This window comes from Pituophis catenifer, unplaced genomic scaffold, assembly GCF_029215685.1.
Source record: "Pituophis catenifer annectens isolate HBS135680 unplaced genomic scaffold, rPitCat1.0.hap2 SCAF_1, whole genome shotgun sequence".
Lineage (NCBI taxonomy): Eukaryota > Metazoa > Chordata > Lepidosauria > Squamata > Colubridae > Pituophis > Pituophis catenifer.
The window spans coordinates 289,359,519-289,386,765 of NW_027256881.1; the positions used below are offsets into that span (position 1 = coordinate 289,359,519).

A 27,247-nucleotide genomic window follows, 5' to 3' on the forward strand; every position below is an offset into this window, starting at 1 on the left:
CAACAATGGAAAAAGTAAAGTTTAATACTATCTGCAGTGAGTTATATCCTTTTTAGGTATAATGTCCATTTTCGGCCATTTGATTTACAATGAGGCAATGTGACCAAAAAAAAAAAAAAAATCCTTTGGAATGGTCTTATTATGAGGGAAATGTGACAAAATGTTTTCCTGGCTGTCAAAACGAGCTACAGCAAAACCACTTTTCTAATTTATTTCATGATTAATGCAGAGAACTATTCATATTTTCTAGGGACGCGGTGGCTCAGTGGATAAGACACTGAGCTTGTTGATTGAAAGGTCAGCATTTCAGTGGTTTGAATCCTTAGTGCCGCGTAACGGGGTGACTTGTTGACTTGACTTGCGTAATGGGCGTACTTGTCCAGCTTCTGCCAATCTAGCAGTTCGAAAGCACGTAAAAAATGCAAGTAGAAAAATAGGGAACATCTTTGGTGGGAAGGTAACAGTGTTTTGTGTGCCTTTGGCATTTAGTCATGCCGGCCACATGACCATGGAGATGTCTTCGGACAGTGCTGGCTCTTTGGCTTTGAAACGGAGATGAGCACCACCTCCTAGAGTCAGGAACGACTAGCACATATGTGCGAGGGGAACCTCTACCTTTACCTATTCATATTTTCTAATGCATTTCAAGCCGAGAAACATCTTCATTCATGTTGAGGTTTGGTGTTAAGCATTATAAAAATGCTGCTCCACCCTGATTGAAAAACAGTATCGATTTTGCTCTTTTGTTCCCTGATCCATGATCACTTTGCTTTGAATGGCAAAGAATTAGAAGTGGAGCCCTATGTCTGTGGAATCAGGAGAGATGTCTTGGCTTCTCAACATGCAGTGCTCCATCTGTTTAATGGTCATTCTATTGGGTATTTATATAGCACTTCAGTTTATCAAATGATTTACCGTGTCAGTCATAACATCTGCATGTGGCTGAAATATTATAGCTTCACTGAAGACACTAAGGAAATCAATGGGTGTGTGTTGGTTCTTTTCCAAGTTTCTACCACTGGATAAGTTCATCAAAAAGAATTTGACCTCTTCTTCTGAATTTTAAAATAGTAAGCTGCACAGACATTAACTGTATCTATCTATGTCTGTATAGGTAATCCTTGGCTTACAACAGTTCATTCAATGACCGTTCAAAATTAGAACAGCACCGGAAAAAATGAGTTTTGACCAGTGGTGAAATCCTCCAATGTTTGCCACTGGTTCACTGTGTGTGCATGCGCGGTGCACATCTAACGCACGCTGTAGATGCATGCACAGTGCACACCAAATGCATGCTGCACACATGCATGCAGTGTGCGCCAAATGCACGCTTTGTGCGCATGCGCATCACAAGTACTACCGCACAGCATGGAAAAAGGAGCTTAAGAAGGTAGAACAGCAAGAGAGAGGGAACAGCTGTGCCGCGCGATTTAGATTCACTAGAAAGCAGGATTTCTTGCTTTCTAGAGAATATAAATCGCACGGCACAGCTGATCATCAGAAATACCAGATCGGATGAACCGGTAGCGTTTTTTTACTACTGGTTCGCCCGAACTGGTGCGAACCAGTAGCATTTCACCCCTGCTTATGACCATTTTTCACATTTACAACCATTGCAGCATCCCCAGGGTCACGTGATCCAAATTCAGGCACTTGGCAACTCAGAATTATCCCAGGATCATGTGAGTATCTTCTGTCAAGCAAAGTCAATGGGGAAACCAGATTCACTTAACAACAGTGTTACCGATTTCACAACTGCAGTGATTCGCTTAACAACTGTGGCAAGAGAGGTCGTAAAATAGAGCAAAATTCACTTAACAACCATCTGACTTACAAAAGAAATTTTGGGCTCAATTGTGGTCATAAGTCGAGGGCCACCTGTATACTTCCCTTTCTTCAAAAGTCCAGAGAGGTAATCCTCATCTTACAGGTAGCCCTTGACTTAGAACCATTGTTTTAGTGACCAGTCAAAATTACAATGGCACTGAAAAAAGTGGTTTATGACCAGTCCTCACACTTTTTGACCACTGCAGCATCCTCATAATCATGTGATCAAAATTTGTGTGCTTGGCAAATGGTATGTAGTTATGATGGTTGCAGCATCCAGGGGCCATGTGATTAACATTTGTCACCTTCCCTGCTGGCTTCTGACAAGCAAAGACAATGGGTGAAGTTTAATGACAGAGAAAGTCATTTAACAACTGCAGTGATGTGTTTAACAGCCATGGCAAAAATGCTGTAAAATCAAGTGCAACTCACTTAAGAGCCACCTTGCGTAGCGATAAAATTTCTGGACCCAATTGTGGTTGTAAGTTGATAACTGCTTGTATATACATTTCTCTCTTTATATTTGCAACAGTCAGAGAAAAGATTATGTTGAAATAACGTAACTCTCAAATGAGCATTCCAATTGAAAAGGACTGAATCAGAATCAGAATCAGAATCGAGCTGGAAGGGACCTTAGATGTCTTCTAGTCCAGCCCCTGTTCAACCAGGAGATCCTATATTATTTCAGACAAGTGGCTGTCCAGGCTCTTCTTAAAACCTTCCAGCGATGAAGCACCCCATAATGTCTGAAGGCAAGCTGTTCCACTGGTTAATTGTCCTCACTGTTAGGAAGTTTCTCCTTAATTCCAAGTTGCTTTTCTCCTTGATTAGTTTCCATCCATTGCTTCTTGTCCTGTCCTCAGGTGTTTTGGAAACAAACTGACCTCTTCCTCTTTGTGGTAATCTCCGTGGAATACTGCTCTCATGTCCCTTGATCTCTGACACACAATATTTTATCTCAACCACATGTATTAAAAAATAATACTCCTATAATCTATTTCACAGTGCGAATCTTATATGTCACAATCCCAATACATCAGGAAGGCATAGATTTTGAAAGGCTGTAAGAGATGGACCTGAAGATAGGTTCAGTGTAAGATTTTTTTCAGTGATCCTTTTTTTTTTGTTGTTTAGATAAATGAATATTGTTGGGTGCCTGGAGTTATGGCTAATAAATATATGTTGTCAACTTCCCAATAAACCATTAAAATGGACGTTGTCTTACCTGAACGTCCCTTTTCTGGGCGCTGCGTACACTATCCATGCATGCATGGGTTAATCCTTCAGTGCTTGGCAAACAACTGAGTGAAAACAAAAGACTTTTCCTCCCCTTTCCGGCTCCCAAGCCACGCCTCTGTTCCCATGATCCCCCAGTCTGAACGAAGGCGCAGCAGACAAGATCCACACTATGAGTAACTTATAAACTTAACTTTATTAACTCAAATTAACGTAATGGAAAGGAACTCGTCTGAGTCATAAGCAGGGGGCAGGCAGCCCTAACGGGCGGGATATGGATAGTGTACGCAGCGCCCAGAAAAGGGATGTTCAGGTAAGACAACGTCCATTTTCCTGTGCGCTGCTCCCACTATCCATGCATGGGATATACCCAAGCCTAAACTCCCTGGGTGGGAAGCTGACTGTCCCCAGAGTCCTCCTCCGTCAACACCTTTTGCAGAACTCTGCGCCCAAACGATGCCTCAGCCGAGTTGAACACATCGATCTTGTAGTGGCGGATGAACGGTGTGAGGGACGACCACGTCGCAGGACTGCAGATGTCCACGACCGAGGCCTGGGTGGCCCAGGCCGCCGTGGTGGCCGCGCTGCGAGTCGAGTGCGGTAGGATCCTGCCGGGACCCGGTTTGGAGGACAGGTCATATGCCAGGGCGATGCAGGCCTTGATCCATCTGCTGACCGTGGCTGCTGATATCTTCTGACCCATAGACTTCGGGTTGAAGGAGACCAGGAGACCCTCCGTACGACGGAAGGGAGCGGTCCGACGAATGTAAGTGCGGACGGCGCGTCGAACGTCTAGAGTGTGCCACCTCTTTTCTCTGGGGTCGCGAGGTGAAGGGCAGAAGTCTGGCAGGATGAGCTCCTGGGCTCGGTGGAACCACGAGTTGACCTTCGGGATAAAGGCGGGATCCAGGCGTAGTGTCACGGTTGAGTCGTGGAAAATACATAAATCCTTGCGGACTGAAAGAGCTGCTAGTTCTGAGACTCTCCTTGCTGAGGTGATCGCCAGCAGGAAGGTCACCTTAAGTGATAGGTACTTAAGGGAAGTCGAGTCTAGGGGCTCGAATGGGGCCCCGGTCAGCACCCGCAACACAAGAGGTAAATCCCAAGAAGGGTAACGGTGTACTGTGGGGGGTTGCAGGTTGGTGGCCCCATGCAGGAATTCCTTGATGCGCGGGTGGTGCGCGAGGGATTGGTACAGCGGGCATGTAATGACTGTGGACAACGCCGCTGTCTGTCTTCGTAGGGTTGCAGGGGCCAGACCTTTTTCTAGGCCAGCTTGTAGGAACCGCAAAATGTCCCGGATAGTCGCTGACGTGGGGTCGATATGCTGGTGGGCACTCCAGCGACAGAACGCCTGCCACGAAGACTCGTAGATGTGGGTCGTAGACGGGCGCCTGGCCGCCTGGATAGTGGCAACTACCTCATCTGGCAGGTTATCCTTCTTCAGGATGACCCGTTCAAATGCCAAACGGCTAATTGCAGCCACTGGGGCTCTGGATGCGTGACTGCTCCTTGACACAGAACTAGCTGCTATCACCCATGGCTGTTCCACGGACAGTGCCACCAGGTCGGCGAACCATGGTCTCCGGGGCCAGTTCGGGGCTACCAGGAGCAGGTTTGCTTTTTCTGCCAGTAGCTTTCGAATGAGGCGCGGGAGCAGCGGGACTGGTGGAAATGCGTACAGGAGGCCCCTGGGCCACCTGCAGCGTAGCGCATCGTGGTCCTCCGCTTGTGGTGTCGGGTAGCGAGATATGAAGCGGGGAAGTTGAGCGTTGGCCGGAGTTGCGAAGAGGTCTACTGCTGGATTCCCGAAGCGTGAGGTGAGTTCTCGAAACAGCTGAGGGTGGAGCTGCCATTCCGCTTGATCTATTGTTTCGCGGCTGAGCCAGTCCGCCCTCACATTGGTTGCGCCCGAAATGTGGTCTGCTCTGATTGAGAGTAGGTGTCTCTCTGCCCAGCTGAACAGTTCTGCGGCCTCCCGCATCAGGGTACGAGACCTCGTGCCCCCCTCCCTGTTGACGTGCGCTTTGGCCGAGATGTTGTCGGTCAAGATTAGGATGTGACGCCCCTGCACCGTCGGCTGGAAGTTGCGCAGTGCCAGTTTGATCGCCCGCAGCTCTAGGAGATTGATGCTGCATTGCCGTTCTTGAAGCGACCACTGTCCTTGCGTGACAAGGTTGTGGAGATGGGCTCCCCACCCCCGAAGGCTGGCGTCGGTGGTGAGTATCAGACGGTCCGGCTCTAGGAAGCTGGACCCCCTGAGGAGCAATGGCGATGTCCACCACCTGAGGGACCGGCGGACCTGGGGCGTGAGACGAACCTCCTTTTTGGAGTTTGCCCTTCCCGCTCGTTGGAAGGGAAGGAGGAACCACTGCAAGGGTCTCGAATGTCTGCGTGCCCACGGTACGATGCCGAAGCAAGATACCATCTTGCCGAGGAGGCTTGAGAGGTGAAACAGGGCAGCTCTCCTCCCCGTCAGGGTCTGCAGGATCAGAGTTCGGATGCTCTGGACTCTGTCCGGTGACAGGAACACCTGGCCGCTGGACGAATCTATCACCGCCCCTAGGTGAAGGAGTCTGGTGGTGGGCTGAAGCTGACTCTTTGCAAAGTTTATGGTGAAGCCGTGATCCTGGAAGGTCTTCATCACCATCTTCATGTCTCTGGAGGCCTGGTCGGGTGAGGATGACAGGACCAGAATGTCATCCAGGTAACAGAGAACCCGGATCGGGACGGCTCGGAGCCTGGCCGCCACCACCGCTACCAGCTTGGTAAAGGTGCGGGGGGCCGACGAGAGTCCGAATGGCATCGCACGATATTGGTAATGCCGGCCCGCATACTCGAACCTCAGGTACTGACGGTGATGCGGGTGAATGGGCACGTGGAGATAAGCCTCCTTGAGGTCGACCGACTGAAGGAAGTCGCCCTGTCTCACCCCCGCTAAGATGGACTTGAGGGAGTGCATCTTGAACCTGCGGTATTGAACGGACAGGTTCAGACGCTTTAGATTGAGTATGGCCCTCCAACCCCCGGAGTTCTTGGGTACCAAAAAGAGGGTTGAGTAGAAACCTGAGCCCCGCTGGCTGTGTGGGACCGGCTCTATGGCTTCGACCTCCAGGAGGTGGGCAATCTCCTGTGACATTAGGTCCTGAAGCTCCGAGGATCGAGGGGCTGGGCAACGGACGAACCGGTGGGGCGGCTGACCGGAAAATTCGATGGATAATCCTGAAGAGATCGTACGCCTTACCCAGGAGTCCGAGGTCGAGCTGGCCCATTGTGGATGAAAGAGGATGAGCCTGCCCCCTATGGGTCCCATGGGCCCTGAGTCATTTTCCCCTTCTGGCGGGCTTAGGGCCGGCTCCACGGAAGTTGCGCTTAGGCTGCTGTTGTCGTCCTCGGTCTCGGAACTGCTGCCTGTCGTGAAATCTGTCTCCTCCCTGGTATTGGGATCGATGGGAGAAGGACCCCCTGGGTCCGGCGCTGGCCCGAAAGGGCTGCTGGAGCGGGTAAGGCGTGTATCTGCGTTCCTGGCGCTGGTATGTTGAGGGAAGGATCTTCCTCTTGTCTTTCCCCTCGACCAGTAGGGGTTCCAGCGCTGCTCCGAACAGCTCTGGCGCTTTGTATGGGGAAGTGGTCAGCTTCCACTTGGCTTTAAAGTCGGCTTTCCATGGCCTAAGCCAGAACAGCCTCCTAGCGGTAAGGGTCGAGGCCAGAGCCCTAGAAGCGAACTTAGCTGAGTTCAGAGAGCTGTCGGCTGTGTATTCAGTGGCAGCTATTATCTTGTTAAGATCTTGATGCAGCCTAGCATCCTCAGGCGGGAATCTGTCCTGGAGGTGCCGGAGCCAAATGAGGGACGCTCTGTTGAAAAACGACGATGCGGTTGCGGATCTGATTGCCCAGCCTGCTGCCTGATGAGCCTTGCAGAAGGCCCCCTCCATTCTCTTCTCCTCTGCTTTGAGAGTGTCTAGCGGGTCGGTGGAGACCAAGGAGTTAGAGGATAGCGTTGCCACCGGTTGGTCTACTGAGGGCAGTGCCAGGAGGTCCTCCAATTCCGGGGCTGAGCAGTAGAGTTTCCTCTCCAGGCTGCTGGGCGTTGCCAGGGAGGCCGGCTGCGCCCAGGGGTTCTGGATGACCTCCGTAAAGAGCTGAGGGCAAAGGACGAAGTCCTTTTGTGGCTTTGACGATTGGAAAAGTGCGTCATGAGGACCTGCTGTCTGCAGGGTGGTAGACGTCCCCTGGAACTCCGAGGTTGGTTGTGAGCCGCGCCTTATGGAGTAGGGACTTGAATAGCGCCGGGCGAAAGAGGCCTGTATACGCCGGGGTGTCCGGTGCCAGGCCTTCGTCCTCCGATAGCTCCATCTCCTCAGGCCCCTCCTCCGCTTGGTCTGATTCTTCAGACGACGAGTCCTGCCCTTGATCTGGGTGAGGGCGGGATTGCGGGTGATGCTGCCGTGCCTGGGCCGGCGCGGCTTGTACCTGTGCCTGGGAAGCCTGCTGCATGCTTGCTGCGAGGAAAGACGAAAAGGCCGAGAACATGGCCTGGAAATCCATTGGGGCTGTCACCCCTGCCCCCCCCGGGGCTGTTGATCTGCCCTTGAATGGGTGGGGGTTGCTTCCCTGGCCCGAAGTAGCTGGGCTGGGGAAGGAGTCATTGCGGCCTCCGGTCCGGTCCCTGGGCCTGTCTCGAGACGGGGGGGGGGGGTCGTGTGTCCCAGTCTGGTCAGCTCTGGGGTTCTTGGCGTGACTGCAATGTCAGCCACTGAAGTAAGTCCCAGCTCTATGTCCCCTGGGGGGGGCCTGTGCTGGTCCCAAGGGCCCAGACTCCCTGGCTGGGGCTCCTGAAATCGCCTTGTGCGCTCTCTCCCACTGCCGCTCGAGTGCATTGTGCCTCCTTAAGGCGTCCCTGTCCCAGATGGGTAGGGAGCCTTCTGATGCGGCCCTGCTGGTTGCGCTCTCGTGTCTCCTCTTGGATTTCTTTCCCCCCCCCCTTTGAAGTTTTGCGTGGGGGGGTGAGCTCCAGCTCCATATCCGAAGACGGGGGGGGAGCGAGACATTGCCGCTTCTGAGCCGATTGGCCCGGCCTGGAGCTGTGCTGAGCCTTAACCCCAGATGGGAAGACACCCCTCAGGCGTGAGTGATGGAGGGGGGGGGGTTTAGCCGGCTCCCTGGTGGTGGAGGGAGGCGTAGGCTTGAGGCTCCTGCCAAAATGGCGGCCCGAGGGTCCGTCAAAATGGCCCTGGCACGTGGTGCGATCACCCGCTGTGCCAGACTTCAGCGTTGGACTCACAATGGCGGCCCGAGGGTCCGCCAAACGCCGCGTGTTTCCCCTTGCAAGCTTTTTCTGTAGTGCAGGGGCAGGCTGCTTGCTTTTCGGCGCTCCTCCTCTTCGCGCTCCTGTCCGGTGCCCTTCCGGCGAAGCGCGGCTCCAAAGTAGCGCTGCGGTCTGCGCCACGTGATCTGAGGCTCCGGCTCCGACGCCCAGCTGATTAGCGCGAAACCGCTTGGGAGCGCGGCGCGCGGTGAGTGAAAGGGGCGCGATGCTGTTATGAGCCTGCCGGTCAGCTGGGGAGCGCGAACGAGAGCGGCGGCGCCGAGGCGGGGGGGTGAGGTCTTTTTGGAAAGGGGCTGCCTTTTAAACGTAAGCCAGCCGAGCCAGCGGTGTGGGCAGCTTAGCTCCGCTCCCCCCCTTCCTCTGATGCACGTGCAGTAGCAATCTGTTAAGGTAAAAGGAGCCGCGAAAAAACAATCTATTCAAAATTAACTAAAAAGCCTAGACGCCCTAAGGAAAGGGAAGATTAAAGAAACTAGGAAAAAAGTGGAAATAAAAGGGAGAACTGTCCCCACAGAAGTACAATACCTTCCTGGAAAACTGTGGAGCTCCCAAAATCACTACAGTGTTTGCCAGCAACTGAGTGAAGACTGGGGGATCATGGGAACAGAGGCGTGGCTTGGGAGCCGGAAAGGGGAGGAAAAGTCTTTTGTTTTCACTCAGTTGTTTGCCAAGCACTGAAGGATTAACCCATGCATGCATGGATAGTGGGAGCAGCGCACAGGAAAATATGATGAATTATCTCCCCTCAATGTAATGCATAGCAAATTGAGCTGTAAGATTATAAATTAGTTCTTAATATTCTATCAGACTGCAATCTACCATGGTGCAAATTACACAAAATATCAAATCTGTACATATATAATAGCATCTGTTCTTCAAAAATATGTCAATGTGTATTTCTTTAACAGGATCCAAATTTCAAAAGACATTCAAAAGTCAATCAATCAATCAATCAACAATCTTCCCCATTTATTTTTTTAGCTCCCTCTTTAATCCTGAATAGTGTAGGTGGAAGATTTAGCATTTTGACTTTTATATGACAGCTAAACATCATGGAAGCGACAAACTGCTGTTGCGTATTAGATATTGAGGTAATTCTGATCTTTTATGGCAATGATTACTATTTGAGAACTTAGACAATATTGAATGCATGCACATTGTGATATTCCCTTTTGGAGAAAAATATTATGGAAAGTACAAAAAAAATATATGAAATAAGATCAATCCAAGGTCTGCTGTATTTATCATCTGAGTTTTTAAACAAAACATGGCACATCTTAAAGTACATATAATCATACCTCTAACACTACTAGAAACATTGGTCTGTAAATATCTTAAACAACCCACATCCTTGTTTAATTTTGTGCTGAAGGATGAATTATTCACATTCTGTTAATTCTTATATGTGTTTTACAGTATTCATTCACTGTTCTTATAAGTCTTAGCAACCTGGTTTCCAAATCCATATTTGATATTCTATGGTTCAGACCTATTCATTTAATCAAAGGTATCCTCTCAACCAACCAATGTACAACTAATTTTCTTACCTACACCAATTTCTCAGTGATCTGATAAAATGTAAAAATCTCTTCATCACATCATTCTTTTGTCCCAAAGGTGCTGTTCCCAAAAGGCAACTGGACTTTCTTGGTTATTTTCTTTGAAAGGATTTTGTTTCTCATCCAAAAAAACTTCTTCAGTCCTAACTAATTAGATCTGTTAGAACTGCTCAGTTAGAACTGAAGAAGGGTGAAGCTTTTTTTTTTTCAAAAGAAAAAAACAACAACAAGAAAGACCAGTTGCCTTTTTGAAAAATCACCTTTAGGACAACCATGATCTGGATGATTGAGAATTTCCACAGACAGATCACTCTTTTTCACGTAAAGTCACTCTGTCCTTCAGAAATTGGACACACAATATCTTTCAATGGGAATTATGTATTCCAATAATACGATAAAAATGAAAATGAAACACTATAAAATATTTAATTCCAAAATAACAATGTTAAGAGCTATCTTGCCTTTCATTCACAGGCTCAAGCTAGCATATAGCCTCATATTTTTCTTCATAATAATAGGCTCTATTTTATTTCTCTTCATAACCACAGCCTTCTGTAGTAGCTTCACCTGACAGACCATCTGACCCAGGTCTCCTAGTGAGCTTCTATGACTGAGGGTGAACCCTATAAATTTCCTACAGCCAGAATAACATCTTAATCACTACAACACATCTTGAAGCTCCAACATGAATTCTTGTACAAGGCTTTTCATTTATAGATTCTACAGGTAGTCTTCGACTTATGACCACAACTGGGACTGTAATTTTGGTTGCTGAGCAACGTGGTCATTAAGCAAGTCATCACATGACCAGATCCAATTTGTTGATCATTTCTACCATTGTTGTTAAGCGAATCACATCATCATTAAGCAAATCCAGCTTCCCCAATTGGCTTTGCTTATTGGAATCTGGCTGGAAAGGTCACGAATAGGAATCATGTGGCCTCAGGACCATTGTAAAAGGAAGCCAACTGCTCAGCTCCCAAATTACAATCATCTGATCCCAAGGTTTGGTGAAATGGTTGAAACTTGTTATAAATTGTAACTCTGTAAGTCACTTTTTTCAGCACATCTTTCGAGTGGTCATTAAATGAATGGCCTTTAGCTGAGGACTACTATAATCTAGTGCATTGTCAGAGCCAAGAGAAACTAAGGGAACATACAAAAGACTATGTCTCTACAGTATGTCATCATCAGTCTCCTTCTTTCCCTTTGACATTAAGAAGTTCTACAGAAAGAAAAAAGTACAGCAAGCACACACAATGAATATTAATAATAGGCAATAAGTACGGAATCAATCTATTATCCCTTTGATACTCCAATTAATGGGTTTGGGGGATAAAAATGGAAGCTTTAATTATTTCAAAAGTATTGCTACCATAAAACATTATTCAGTCAGGCATTTTAGTTCTTGCTGCTGAAATACCAACATAGACTTTACTTCGCTTAGACCTACAGGGAGAAGTAGTGCACCAGAGCATTTGCCAATTTCTGAACTTAAGCTGGTTCTAAATTACAGGATTTCAAAGCAATTTTAAATTATGGAGCAAGACCTCTTCTCTATAGAGATCAAGTCACCATGAATAAAGAATTTGAAGCAGCAAATTTGTTGCCGCAGTATACAAGCTACACATTTTATACCAGCTCTAAAATTGTGCCCTCAAGACTTAATGTAATTGAAGACCTAACAAATATAATTGCAGGATTTCTTCCTAGAAATCACAAACCCTGAGTGGGCCACATATAAGAATTTTATTATCTTAAAAGATCTGATGCACATTAACATTTGCAAGATCTGCTGATACCAATGATGCTGATTCAGAAAGAAAAAATGTTTTAGTACAATAAAATAGTGCATTAAGAGAAGTGATTATTGTCCAACAACTCCCAGTTTAGTTTAGAAATTTCTCTTTTAGCAAGACTTGTAAAATCAATTATTGCTAAATGGGAAACAATTAAAACAATAGAGAAAGGAATTAAAAAGTGACACATGTTCAATGGGGAATATACTTATGCAGTAAAGCAAAATAGATTAAAACCCGGCAGGAAATGATTATGTAGGAAAATCTTCTCCTAGCTTTATTAAATGATGCTTTAGTTAAATAATTAGAATGTCTATAAATCTCACTTCAAAGCCTAGAAGAATGTTTTAATACTTTTTATTAGGATCAAAGTTAATCTTATATATTACCAATAAGCCCAGATGAATTTTAAAAAACAGTAGCAGTATGTATGTATGTATGTATGTATGTATGTATGTATGTATGTATTTGTATCCTGCCTTAATTATTTTTCAAAATAATTCAAGGTTGCAAACATTGTATATAACACACTTTTGTCCTCCTATTTTCTCCCAACAACAACCTGGTGAGCTGAGCTGAGCTGAGAGTGACTGGCCCAAAGTCACCCTGCTGGCTTTCATGGCTATGGCAGGATTAGAACTCATGGACTTCCACTTTCCAGCCTACTGCCTTAACCACTAGACCAACCTGGTCTAGATTTTAAATAAACTATAAATAAATATAAATAGATTCAATTTATAATTGATGAAATGTCCTAAAACAAAAACCCTTAGGCAGTGGTGAAATCTAAAATTTGTTACTACCGATTCTGTGGGCGTGGCTTGGTGGTAATGTGACTGGGTGGGTGTGGCCAATTTTTTTTTTTACTTTTAAAACCATTTTTTACATGTAAAACCATGTAAAAAAATGCTTTCAAAAGGCTCTGACGATCCCAGCTGAGTTGCCTGATCGTCAGAGGGTTTTTAAAAAACCCTCTGACGATCAGGCAACTCAGCTGGGATCATCAGAGCTTGGATCGTCAGAGCCATTTAAAAGAAAAAAAACTTTTTTTCTTTTAAATGGCTCTGACAATCCAAGATGAGTTGCCTGATCGGCAGGCAACTCAGCTGGGATCGCCAGAGCTTGGATCGTCAGAGCTTGGTTCATCAGAGGCATTTAAAAGAAAAAAAGCCTCTGATGATCAGCTGGATGTGGGGGGCGGGGGCAGGGATTTTTGCTACCGGTTCTCCGAACTGCCCGCCACCATCACTACCTACTTGCCCGAGCTGGTCCGAACTGGGAGCATTTCACCCCTGCCCTTAGGGATTTAAACATGTAGCACTTACCTCCAATAGCTTTAGACTGGCAATTAATAAATTCTGGCTTTTTGTCTGTAAGATATCGTTGACAAGTATGATGGAGAATTTGAAAGAATGTACATTTCTCAGAGGCTGTACTCGCCACCCATTGGTCAAAAGCATTTTCAAACAATAAATCAAATTCTGGGGAATCCTAGAAAGAAAAAGATCAGATTACCAGGGAAATACTTTAATATTACAAAGTCTTACTTGCTATATTAAATTTTCTTTTAACAGCACACTAAAACATTATGCTCATAACCAACTTTTGTACAATAACTGTATTATATAATAGTTTTAATTCCATGCTATTACAAAATGCTATTTGAAGACAAATAAGTAATTTAATAGCACATGGAAGGCAACCATTCTCAATGTAATCCTGGAAACAAACATTGAATCTATCTGGCTCTGAAATAATCTGTTGTCAAGTTACAAGAATACATTTCAGAATGTATTACATGGTCACGCTGCTGGAAGACAGCATGATAAAGAGTTTTATATTATTCTGGATCCCCGAAATATTTTTGAATTAGTTTCCATAATCTCCAAACATAGATCATACTGACAAGTGATGATGAATGTTTTAGTCTTGAGTTTTAGGTTGTCAACAGTAGGTGCTACTTTCGCTAATCATTTGGAACTCCAAGAATCTGCTCTTGAAATGAAATATGTTTCCTGCTAAGAAATTTAGGATAGATAACAAGGAAGTTTTCTTTGCCTCTTTATAAAAAGATTTGAAGACAAATCTTTGGGACATGGCCAGAGCTAGGACAGAAAGCTTTGCAAGGGAGTAAAATCAGGGGTGGGTTCTAAATTTTTTTACTACTGGTTCTGTGGGTATGGCTTATTTTGTGGGCGTGGTTTGATGGTCATGTGACAATTCTTTAGGATTTAGCAGAGATACTGGTTTACCAGGCTTTTAACTGCTTGCAGAGCTGTACCGGTCTACCCATTTGTTTTTGGAGGCACCGGTCTACCCATTTGTTTTTCGAGCGCACTGGTCTACCACCACACTGCCTTTTAACATTGATCAGCTGTAGGGCGGCCCTTTGAAGCCTCGCAGCAAGAGTTTAAACAGTTTTTTTCCTTCTAGCAGATCAGCTGGGACTCGGGAGGCAGCGAATATATTGGGGGTGGGACCAAATAAAAGGTAAGAATAATGCGGGAGGGCCCAGCTCCTGAACAAAGAGAACCGGTTCGGTGACATCATATCGTCACCGCTACCAGCTCGGCCGAACCGGGCTGAACCAGGAGGAACCCACCACTGAGTAGAATGGAGGAAAAAGTCAGGCTTTGGAACTGGGTAAAAATGTAGCACCTATCGTTTAGGTCAACCAAAAAACCCCCTACATGTTTCTAAAAGTAACTGGTATAAAGGTAAAAGTAAGGGAGAAACTGCTTTCCATTTCATTGTATATCACTACCTGCTTGTTGGGTATATGGTAGGGGTTCATACTCAGTACAATGAACTCTTAACAGATCAAGTCTGTTCCATTGAAACTAAGGTGGCAGATATTAAGAATCAGAGAAATATGTAAACAAGATGCAAAAGCTTTGTCCCACTTCCAGAATGTTAGTTTAGCAAGCCATAGAAATGACCTAGGAGAGAATTGTAGAACAGAACAAAAATGTGTGTTAAATCCAAGAAACGGAGAAAGCACAAGAAAGAAACTCAGACTGGATCTACCCTAATCCAATGGGGTGTAAAAGGGAGGAAACAAAACAGTCTGGCTTTCAAGATTCTCTTACGATAGCTGAAATAATTAAAATGTTGGAGTCAGTTTCCCTGACTGTCTATTGCTACTAACTACCTACTAACAGATATTCCTTGTTATGGAGAATCTCTTTGGGAAATGAGGCTATCATTTCAAGGATAAAAGATGTTCCCATAAAGAAGTTTCTCTCTCTGTCTTCCTGTGTGTGGGTGTGCATGTGTATGTTCATGCTGTATGTGCCGTGACTGCCTGGACTAGTTCCTGCAGTTTTCTTGGCAAGGTTTTTGTAAGTGATTTGCCATTGCCTTCTTCCTAAGACTAATAGAGAGTGACTAGCCCAAGGTCACCCAGCTGGCTTCATGCCTTAAGTGAAACATGAACTTACAGCGTCCTAGTTTCTAGCCTAATGCCATAAGTACAACACTAAACTCTTTCTTCTGATAAGAGGAATCAGATATTTAGGTGATAAACTCATATTTGTTCATTCTGCTTCCAGAATATTCCTTCGGAGGCAGTGGCTGGCGATTCATTAATCATTTCATGAAAAACATAAATATATAAGTTTGTGAGTATGAAGATAACCCTGAAGCTTGCCTGGCTTGTGAAAAAGCTATCACATACTGTATATATGTAAATCTCTGGATACTGGAGGAAAATCAAGGGTGAAATCTACTTACCTTCCTTACTAGTTTGGTAGTGCACACGCAGTGCACCTCGCTCTGCGTGTGCCTGCGCACCTTCTGCACATGTGTAAATCCTTCTGCGCATGCGCAGAAGGTAAAAAAAAACATTACTTCCTGGTTAAAACCCTGGCAAACCCTGGGACAAAAATAAGAAAAAAAATTCTTCCTCTGCCTACCAGCATCCATCGGTATTCATCTGGCTAGCATCCTTAGTAAACAACCTGGACAGCTTCAGCACATTAGCCTGATTCTGCATGAGCAGCTGATTGGCGAGTGGATTGGCGTCCTGGAATACCCCCAATAAGCTGTTTCCAGAGGTGAACTTTAGCAACAGGTTCACTGATTGTGAGCACACACACCTTGTTGGGGCAGCTCCTTTGCCAACCGAGCTTTTGGAGGCTGCAAAGGCAGCTTCTCAAATGGACCTTTTGGAGGATGTTTGAGAAGCTGCATTTGCAGCCTCCAAAAACTCCATTTGAGAGGACGCGTGGAAGCTGAAGGGTGGAGACGGCCGGCGGGTGGGCGGGGCTACATTCGGTGTATAAAACGCACCCAAATTTTTACCCTCTTTTGGGGGGGGGGAAGTATGTCTTATATTCCAAAAAATATGGTACTTTTAGTGCCATTTGGCATTAAGTGACGTAGACATTCTTGAATATTCAAAAACTTTTCAAAGTTCTTTGACAAGGATCTTGAGTAAACTGGACAGTCATGTGATCAGAGGATGTGTCCTTTTATGGATTACTAACTGGTTAAAAACAGCAAAGAGTAGAAATATGTATTATTAGCCTCTATCCAAATAGTCCATTAGACTAATTGCTTACTGGATATAATAAAGTGATAAAATCTACAATGATTTAGAAAGAAACCAAGAATATCTGGAATCTTTACTCAGGAACTTGAAGATTTATGGCTATCATCTTAAAATATCTATTATAGCGCCTATTTCTTAAAAAGTAAAATCAAAGCAATTGCCCTTCTCCCACATGTACTAATGATTGAACTGTTCCCAAAAAAGAAAGGGTGAAGGCAGTCTGAGTAATCATAAGAAACAACAGACAAGTAAAAGGACCTTGTTAAATGAGAAGCACCTCTATTATCATATACTTACCCGATGAGGATCTAAACCATTAACCTGGCGAAGCTGTTCAAGCATCCATTGTGACCTTCGTACAAACGATGTAGAACCTTCAAATTGTTTAATTTTTGTAATATATGCTTGTGCAGGTTTCTTGTTTGTCACTGCAAACATAAAACAAAAAGGATTGTATATAAGCTTGCAAATGTCTCTGAGAATTGCACACAAGCTTAAAATAGTCTTGTTTATAGAAACAACATTTTATCTGTTCAGTCAATCATGACAAACGCAGCTAAAAATATAACAATGTAATTTTTATTTTGGGGGATGGATAGAAGTTGGGTATAAGTGTTATATTTGTGCATACATTAAACAATTAAATACAATTCTATCTGAATAAACTAATTATGTTTATATAAAATATTCTTGACTCTATTTTATTTCCTGGATTATAAAGTGCTATTTATTGTCTTTATAATTTTAAAACAACTTACAATTAATCGCAAATTCATAAAAAAGCTAGTAACATCTTTAATTCTTAACCTCTATAAGTTAATAAGCCTAGGGGGAATAAAAAAATTAAAAATCTGAATGCTAATGTCTAATGAGCCTCACTATAGAGTCTTCTATAATGAGCTATCATTTCTAAACCAAAGAAAGAAAACAAAAACACAATTATATTATTTACCTGCATCTGCAATTCTCTGGAAAGCAAAATGTGAGTTCACATCGCAAAATTGTGCCTTTGTGCAAAACCTTAATTGGATTTTTCTAATGCATACAGAATTGTTGGAGGAAGTCTTAGATTCCACTTGTACCAGGCAGCTCAATTAGTCTCCTGTCAAATCCCTTCAACTCCTAAGATTGCTAAAGTACAATTGTACAAAGAGTAAGGTCATTTGAGATTAAGAAGAAGACAAGGATGAGTTGTGTGAACATTATCCCTTGAAAAACTGCAATTACAGGGAAATAACCAGATCTTCACTATTGTCTCTTTGACTCACACACAAGGAAGTACATAGTGAGCTTTATCCTTTTACAAGGATGGCTGCTTGTCATAACATGACACAAGAAAGGACACCCCTTCCAAATGTTACTTTCTTTGGAAGCACTGGCCAATGGCTGCAGCGCTTTGTGAATGTCGTGGGCTGAGCCCGTGTTGCTATATGACAAAGCTCTGAGAGGGTACTACTCCCGATAAAATTTGTTAAAGTTGTAGTTGTTAAAGTGTTTTAAGTACAGATTGGAAGTAGGCGTGAAGGTTTGACCAGCGTGTAGCAAAACTTGTTGCTTGTCACCATCCATTTGGAGAAACATTGGCAAGATCAGCAAACACCCAAAGAGTGAAGCCATGTTTTCAACTATGTTAAGGAGCTGGGGAAAACAGTATGATGTTCTGATTCAAGCAGAACATTGAAACTGATTCTGGAAAGAAGGGCATATCTGGGCATGGGATTATTTGACTCCTATGAAAAAAATAAAGGAATGAAGGATTTCTTTGTAAGGCTCACAAATTTCCTATGTCACAGTCATCAGATACTTTTCATAAGCAGTGAATTAGGGAAGCGGTCATAGGTTCAAAAAGCATTAATAGAAAGAACAAGGGCAGAAGCAGCAAGGGCACTAGGGGGATAAAACTCTACTAGTCTTTTAAAAAATTCTCCATTAGTAAGTAAGAAGAAAAAGAAGTACATCCTGATAAAAGAAAGAAAAGATATGCTGCAAAGAATTGTTCTGACCTAGGCTTCCTGATATAGTAAAAAGCACACAATTAGTCTCCAAACCCCCCCCCTTTTTTTATTTTAACGGTTGTGAATTCCTTTCATTCATAGCACGTGCTGAATCACCAAGAGTTTATAAATAGTCCAACAGAAGTCTGCCACAGTCCTTCGGATAAGGCTAGTAAACACCTAATTGGCAATTATCTTGGCAAGGCCACATGGAAACACAGTCAAAAACGGAGCTTCAAAGTACAAACTGACACCATCCACAACGTTGCTTCCTGCAAAGGCCCACTCTTCCTTTATGTCTTATGGGAGGGGCCAATCAACTCCAAGCCTTACTCCCGAGTGGTCCCTTTTGTTTTAACTGTTGTTGCCTTCTGGCAGCTCTGCACATGTGCACACTAGGAACAGGCTCCTCCGCCTCTCTGATGTCCGACTCTGGAGGCTCCGGAGTCCACACATAACTCCCAGATGGCCTTGGCCCCATCTCTGCTTCCAACGCAGAACCCTTGTCCGAGCCTTCCCCAGACTCCAGGGCTGGCCCATGTACCTCCCCAGCCTCCTCACTATACAAGTCTGCTGCCAGCTCCACAGGCTGCTGGTGGACCACAACAAGAATATGTAAGAATGAGCTAAGCCTCACTTCTTACTGTGAAAGAATTGTTATCTCTTGCTGAATTATTTTCATGTTTCTTTTGTCATTGTGCAGGATTCCTGAGAAGCCTACCTAACCTGGAAGAGTTGTGAAATTCCCCCAACGTATAATAAGAGCTATAAGGTCTGAAGAGAAATCTTTTCTCTGATGGATGGAAAGGATATTGAAACTGAGAATAGGGCAAACTATAGCTACTGATGCTCCTAAAGTGTGTTGAGCTGGTTAGACTTATAATGACCAGCCAGGGGGAGAATGGTCTACTAAAAGAAAAAAGGAAAGTATCACTAAGAGATGGATAGTTTGTCTCACTCTCACTACAAAATAGGCATTATCTGTTGGTATGATATTAAAAGATAGATCTTGGGATCTGTTGAGGATCATTGCTAAAACAGGGAGCTCCCACTTATTGGTATTCAACCTGGTATGGCTGAGGTGGTTAGAAAGTGTGTTGCTGCTTCCAGAGATAAGGATTTCTAAGATGAAGATGAAATGACAGATGCAAGAATGCCATATTTGTAATGTAAGGTGCGAAAGGAGGATGGTCTTTGGGCGGACTTTTTGCTCATATATCAGATTATGTTTATAATTTCCAATATTATGTTGGCAATCTGACCACAAAGAGAATATATTCAAGAGAAAGGCTTGAAATACTTTCAAACTGCAAGAAATTTGAGTTTATTCATATGTCTTGATGCTTTATGCTTGAACAGGCACATCAGATGCAGACAGCTTGAACTGAGTTTCCCATCTGGATATGACTGCTTTAGTAGGGAGGACAAGTGTTATGTAAGAAGACATGAACTGAATACCTTACACAAGATTATCTGAAAACAGCTACTGGTGATTCCAGGTGGAACAGAGAAAAAACTATATTTTATTGGTGTTGGAGATATGAAACAAAGTTATCACATCTGCAACAAGCACATCAGAAAAATACGAAACAACTGAAGTCATAGTCAACCGTGTGTGAGAGAGAGAGGAGGGGGAAGGGGAGGGGGAGGGAGACAGATATTTCTTGGACTGAAGGAAGGTCAGATATTAACACAAGCCAATTTAGCAGAGAGGAGAAGATGAGCAAGATGAGATGACAGACAGAATTTGGGTTCACTGATTGGCCAATAAAAAACCCCTTGATATTTATTGATCTAATGCTGGGGTCTCCAACTTTGGCAACTTTAAGACTTATGGACTTCAACTCCCAGAATTCCTCAGCCAGCAAAGCTTGAATTCTGGGAATTCAAGTCCACAAGTCTTAAAGCTGCCAAGCTTGGGGACCTCTGATCTAATGATTTATGCTAGAAAAACAAGCCTGGTAACTTCCAGCCCTAGGGAGATTTGACCTTTGGAACTAGTATAGTAGGTATGAGCTGATAAACTTTTGATTTTGAGATGATTGATATTTAGCACTACTGAGAATGGGCTTTCCCCAGGGTGGTGCTTGCAGCAAATTGTGAGAGCTATAATCCAACATATGGACCACCCCAAAAGACTACCTGTAATAAAAGGCCTGTTAAAAATTAAGAGCCAGTATAGTATTGAGAAAATTTAAAACCCTTTTCATCATCATAACTCTTTTGACAAACGGCTTGATTGCTTTCCTAGAAAAGCCTTCTATATATTTATAAACTGCTGATGGCATCAAAAAAATGAACTGATGCACATAAGTATTTCACGCCTAAATTGTTAAAAAGGGAAATGATGACTATAATTGTTTACATTTTAGTCCCCAAAAGACCTTTAGGTTGAACTGAAAAATTTAGCTTTTTATTTTTCTCTATTGGTTATCAAGGGAATGAAAAATCATGAATGCTTTGCTTACATAAAAAGCTGAATACCGACATTACTACAAACACCCCAATACATGTTAGTTTAAATCTTTAAAAAAAGCTTCCATTACTTCATGCAAGACAGACATTTTAAAAATGCTGTATTTTGCATTTTTAAACAGTGATGCAGTGACTAAAAAAGGCACGTCCTTAAATTGAAAAGGGGGGAGCATATTTTTGCCTATTTAAATCTTTTTTAATTTGAAAAGACCAGAATGAGAGGGATATGGGAGAAACATTAGTGCATTGAAAAATGGTTATAATAAAGCCTTCTATATTAAGAATCTCACCAAACCTTATAATTATGACACACATATATCTTCTTAGTTGAATTTTTATTCCTCTCACCTGGTCGTGTAATGAATATAATGCTAGACCAAAATAGTTGTGGGCTGAAATAATCTCATCTAAAGACTATTGCAAAGTGAAGTAGAATATGCCTGTATAAAAAGTCTCGGTAGAAAACAAAGATAAGCAACTCCACGTTCTCTAGATGCTTTTCATTTCAACTGCCATCAATTTTAACCAGCATAAACAATAAGAAAAGAGTCCCAAAGGTGCTTTTTCAAGAGGCAACTGGATTTTCCAGAAAGTCCAGCTGCCTCTTGAAAAAGCACCTTTGGGACAACCATGATTGGATGACTGAGAATCTCCATAAAAGGTAAGAAGAGAAAGAAAAACATATTTGGAGGGCATCAATTTAGTATTAACCACAAACTGTTGACTAATATGATTTCTGGGTAACACTTCTAGAATACTACAGGTAGTCCTCGACTTATGGCCATTATGGATCCCAAAATTTAGATTGCTAAGTGAGACATTTGCTAAGTGAATTTTGCCCCATTTTACGACCTTTCTTGCCGCATTTGTTAAGTGAATCACTGCAGTTGTTAAGTTAGTGACACAGTTGTTAAGTGAATCTGGCTTCTCCACTGACTTTGCTTGTTAGAAGGGCACAAAAGATGAGCACATGATCCTCGGACACTAAACTGTCATAAATATGAATCAGGTGCCAGGCATCTTAATTTTGATTATCTGACCATAGGGATGTCGTAAGGGTGAATGGTCTTAAATTACTTTTTTCAGCGTCGTCGTAACTTTGAATGGTGATTATAAAAATTATTGTAAATCGAGGATTACCTGTATTGAAGTTACTTTTTAAGTCTGGATCCGAAGAGCTCTGTTTACATACGACAGAGAATAAACAACAGGCTCAAATAATTGCAAAATTTCTAAGAAATGCAAAAGAAAAAAAACATGGGATGGAGAGGCTCAAAACAGCCAGATGAGAGCTAAGGATATTACTTGGGCATGCATTAGTTGATGAAAAAAAGTATGAAATGTGTATGAGAGAGAACAGAATGGAATATCTTAGAAGAGAACATGTTTGAGCAAAGCTATTCAGCTTGCAGATCCCCCTTTTTCATATATACTGTATATAAGAACAGTTAGAATGGCTATTTAGTGGATCCATAGCTGAAAGAGTCATTGGATGTGTAGATATGGAAAGAGATAAAGTTGAAGAAAAAGGATGAAATCCCTTTTGCCATTTTCCTAATGCAAACTGGTTTCTGTGGCTAATCATAGCAATAGCACTTAGGCTTATACACTGCTTCACAGTGCTTTACAGCCCTCTTTAAGTGGTTTACAGCATATTGCCCCTAACAATCAGTCCTCATTTTATCAAGGATGGAAGGCTAAGTTAACCTTGAGCCTTGTGAGATTCAAACTGCCCAGCTGCAGGCAGCCAGCAGTCAACAGAAGTAGCCTGCAGTACTGCACTCTAACCACTGCGCCACCATGAGTCATACCTTGAAGGAGATAGATCAGCAGTTCAGATTGCACAAAACTAGTAAAATGATGTATTCCTTTCTTTTCTGAACCTTTCTTTCTTATTCACTGTAAATTCTCACTGAACTGTTGAGCTATTCTCAGGATGGATGGATGGAAAGATAGATATTAGTATATTTGTTGCATTCATTCTCTAATGATGTCTATTGGGTTATGAGAATACAGCACCTGCTCTTGAACAAAGACATACAGGAAATTTTAAATCAAACATTCACTGTTCACATGATACATTTCACTTTTATATCCTCCAAAGAATATAAGTCAAGTAAATCAATTAATCAATCAATCTATTTGCAGTTTTAATCTCCTGATAATTGCAGTTTTCTTTGAGGCATCTTTGAGAAAGTACATTGACTGAAATTTTGACATTCAAATTCCCAAAGCCATTCCAAATCGAATCTGACTACAGGGATCACAGACTGCAAACCTCCTTTAAATCCCAGTACATTACTGTTTATTTATCCAATTTTTATTCAGTTCCAGAAGGTGTTATATATTGCTATCCAAATTTATTAATTAAACCAATAAACCTTATTTTTCCATTGCTCATCCCTTGCCTTAATTAAATTTACAGCTTTATTTAGAAAAACCTGCTCTGAATCAGAATGGAAAAACCTGGGAGTTAATCCCTATATTTGATCATTATTCTGTGTTTGTCCAAAATGCAGCTTAAAGTTTTTAACTGTTGCCTCCCTTTTTAATAATAATTGGAGAGTATAAACAACAAATTTGCAATGCTAAATTGGAAGGTTAACTGGACCGCCCTCACATTTTCAGCAGAATGCCAAGAAATATCCATCTTTCATTTTGTTTTCAAAATTCTATAATTACATTAATAAATCAATTTATTAATAAATCAATGCCCCCACATTTCATCATTTTTCTGCACCGGTTGCAATATTAAAAAGTTAAACAGTAATTTCCAAATTCATATTCTAATAGATGACAAAATAACATCAGAAATACTCAGGCATAGCCAGGGTGGATAAAAATCAATGATTTTTTTTAAAAAAATAAAAAAAAGATTTTTTTGATTTAAATCGGATTTTTTTGATTTTTATCGAATTTATTTTAATAAAAAACTTTTGGGGTAAAAATCTATTGTAAGATAGTTTTCTATTTAAAATACATAAATAATTTAGTTTATTCAGCATGAAATGGAGCTTAGTTATGTAGCATGAGGCTGTATATTCTGCAACACTGGGACTATCGGTGAATCAAAGGAGTAGCAGAGATGACAGTTGCTCTTTAAAAATTATGATTTAAATCAAGTTGATTTAAATCAAGCCTTTTTACTAGTGATTTAAATCATGATTTAAATTGTGATTTAAATCAACTAGATTTAAATCAAATCCACCCTGGGCATAGCTACTTGTAACAATTTGGATACTATTAGTAAATCTTAACTCTGAGAAGTACCATGCCTGTACAAAGCCCTGTGAGAAAATAACGATTAGACAAACTTTGCTGTTGAAGTAAATGTGCTGAAGATCCACCCGCCTCACAAAATTGATAATTAAATAAGTAAGAGTTTTGTTTAAATAAAAATTGGAAATTCACCAAATACACTGTGGTGAATAAAGACCACTTTAATTCAGACCCTTTGCTGATTTGGTGGCTACTAATGAAGTTTGATGAAAATGTTTAATACAAATCACTATGCCAATTATCATCATTCCTATGAGAGGTTAAATAGAAAATGAATAGCTAAGCATTTTAGATAGGGAAAAATTATGTAATGACCACTTCAGTAAGTTTTAGTCTCCACCCTGAAATTCTGTACATTCCTAACATTCAAATTAGGAAACACAACAGAAGCAATGGAGTTCGGTTAAGTGTAAAATCAAGCAGATCAGCAGCATTTCAGAGCTAAAATATTCTAATATAAAAATTCTAGTATACTATACAATGTTTAAATGAACAAGGTGTTATGTTTTCATACAGCTGTTCCACTGCGGTAACCACTATTTATTTTAGGAAAAGTGGAATTGTAGAAGGTACTAAAAAGTAGTAGGAGCAAAGAAGGAAGGAAATGCCATGTAATACTGAGAATGTCTGCCAAAAACAACCTTCAGCAAAATAGATGAAAACAACTCTCCTATTAATCTTTGTCCTCATCGGCCCTTTGGCTTTTCTATTCTTCCCATGCAAGCTTTATTTTCCATGTCCACAGTATTCAGATCTCAGTATACACGAATCTCTTTAAGGTCTGCAAAAACTATTTTTTATAGAGGTCATGTTTGGATACTTAAACCACAGATTTTGGCTTCTTTTTCAAGTCAAAACCTATATTTATAATAATAATAATTACATATCTGTATGTGTCTGCATATACATATAACATTTTATGCATGCATCCCTGTGTGTATCAATGGACACCTGTGTGTGTGTGTGTATGTATGTATGTGTGTGTGTGTGCGCGCGCGCATGGGTGTGTGTGTGTTTATTCACCTGAAGGGCCAAAATGAGTTTAATTTAAACTAAAGTATTATTATCATTTGTCCAGAAAAACCCATCTAAAGCTTTCTTCATGTAAGGCAGCCAATATCACTAGAATGTCAACAGTGGGAAAGATCTATTTGATAGTTTACATGATAACAAGGAATTATTACAAGAGGATAAATGTTATTGCAGAGAGTACGGTACGTATTATGAAGTTATGCAGTCTGGAAGAAAAACAAGTCTTCTTTAATGATGTGCAGAGAAAAGTTTCATTCATTTTTCATTTGTATAGCACGGCAATTTTCCATAAAATGATATGATTAATAAAGAAGTATTCCACAGCATGTGGCTTTCTCAAGTAGTCTCTTTTTGCTTTAAAAACAGAGTGGGGTAGTGGTGAAAAAGAGGAAATATGAAATACTTTTTATTTCACAATTGTGGAGAGGACTGAAGATGAATGCTACTTTTGGGACCGTACTGTACATATTGGGCTGAATTAAAATGGGAAAAATATTTTGTTTGCTTTTTACTATACATCTACCTTATTTATGACTTCTCAAGAAGAATCATTCAGATGATCTTGTCTCAACTTGGAAACTAAGCAAGATTAGAGCTCATCAGTAGTTAGAAGAATACTGGGGCTAGGGGCTAGACTGGGAAATCATTTATTTAAAAAAAATGTTTGCCACCAATTTATTTACTTGAAATAAGTAAATAAACTTATAAATAAAATAAAATAAAATAAATAAATAAATAAACAATCTAAAATAAACATAAAGCATTAAAGCATATACTGTATGAGCAACAATGAAACAATAAAGCATCTATGCCAAAAAAAGAGAAACCACTAAAATATCCATGAATGAAGGCAAATATACGTGTCACGGGATAATGTTGCAGGATCCAATCTGGGTCAGTCACCGGGACCAGAGATTTTGTCTTCTGAGCTTTCGGACTAAAGAGCCCACTATTAAAGAACTTCTCTCTAGCTTCTAGCAGACACACTCTGAAGATGGTCTTCAGAACAAGTCCGAAAGCGGAAGATAAAACCTCTGGTCCTGGAGACCGATCTAGATTGGATCCTGCAACTAAAATATCCATGATAAATAACAGACACTAAAATGGCATGGTACAATAAAACAAACAAAGTAAAACCTTAGTATCATAAAACATTAATAATCCCTATAACATTCAAGAAGATCACAGCTAACAGAGCATCAATAAGAGAACATTTAGTTCCAAAAGACCCTCTGGAGTAGTTCAGCTTTTTAATGCTTTTTGGAAAGCTGTAATAAGGGACAATCTAATGTCCACAGGGAGGCTATTCCATAAAACTTTCCCAAAGAAGGCATTAAAAACCATGTTTGTATATTGCCAAGAAAACTGTATGAAAGTTTCTGAGAAATCATCAGGGGCTGAGCTTGACTTGAGAAAGATTTTAATGTTTAATTTTATTTACAGCTCCCAAAATATTGTTCAAATTAATTGTCATTCACTTTACACGCTTCTTCAAATTTTATTTTTCAGACAAAATATCCAATATAGGAAAATAGATGTTCATTTTCAAAGAAATTCATGCAGACTTTTGACTAAAATGTTTAAACTGATGGGTTTATGGGAAGAATTAGTGCTGTCTGTTTTATTTGTGTATTCTGTAACTTCACTGCTAAATTGATCTTTGCTGTAATTTTGGCTATTTATAATGTAATGTTTAGCTGTAAGCAGTGCCACTGTTGGGAGGTGAGTCAATAATTGGAACCCACCAAAAAGAAGGCCTCCTGAGGTCCGGACCATCCCCACCTTATTGGCCTTCCGAAAAGCGGTGAAGACCTGGCTCTTCCGGCAGGCCTGGGGCCATTGATCTTGCTGTTGCGATCTGGAGAGATCCGGCCATGAATGGGGTGAATGGGTTTTAATTGTTTTTAATGGTTTAACTTTTAATGTTTTATATATGGTTTTTAAATGCATTGTAAGCCGCCTTGAGTCTTCGGAGAAAGGCGGCATACAAGTTGAACAAATAAATAAATAAAAAATTAATTAATCAATGGAACAGCTTGCCTCCCAGAGTTGTGGGTCCTCCATAGCTGGAGATTTTCAAGAAAATATTGGACAACCATTTGTCCAGGATGTTATAAGGTTTCTTGCCTTGGGTTATGGGGCTAGACTAGAACACCTCAAAGGTC

The 27,247-nt window shown here is 41.8% G+C and overlaps 1 protein-coding gene across 1 annotated transcript in view; it reads right to left on the reverse strand.

Annotated features, from left to right (window-relative positions):
- STXBP6 (syntaxin binding protein 6) overlaps nt 1-27,247 on the reverse strand; it is a 102,046-nt gene that overhangs the window by 19,096 nt on the left and 55,703 nt on the right. Inside the window, exons 3-4 of the mRNA XM_070931355.1 lie at nt 16,600-16,730; nt 13,076-13,241 (exon numbers count right to left, since the gene is read on the reverse strand). Coding sequence (XP_070787456.1) covers nt 13,076-13,241; nt 16,600-16,730 — 297 coding nt within the window. The remainder of the gene's footprint in view (nt 1-13,075; nt 13,242-16,599; nt 16,731-27,247) is intronic.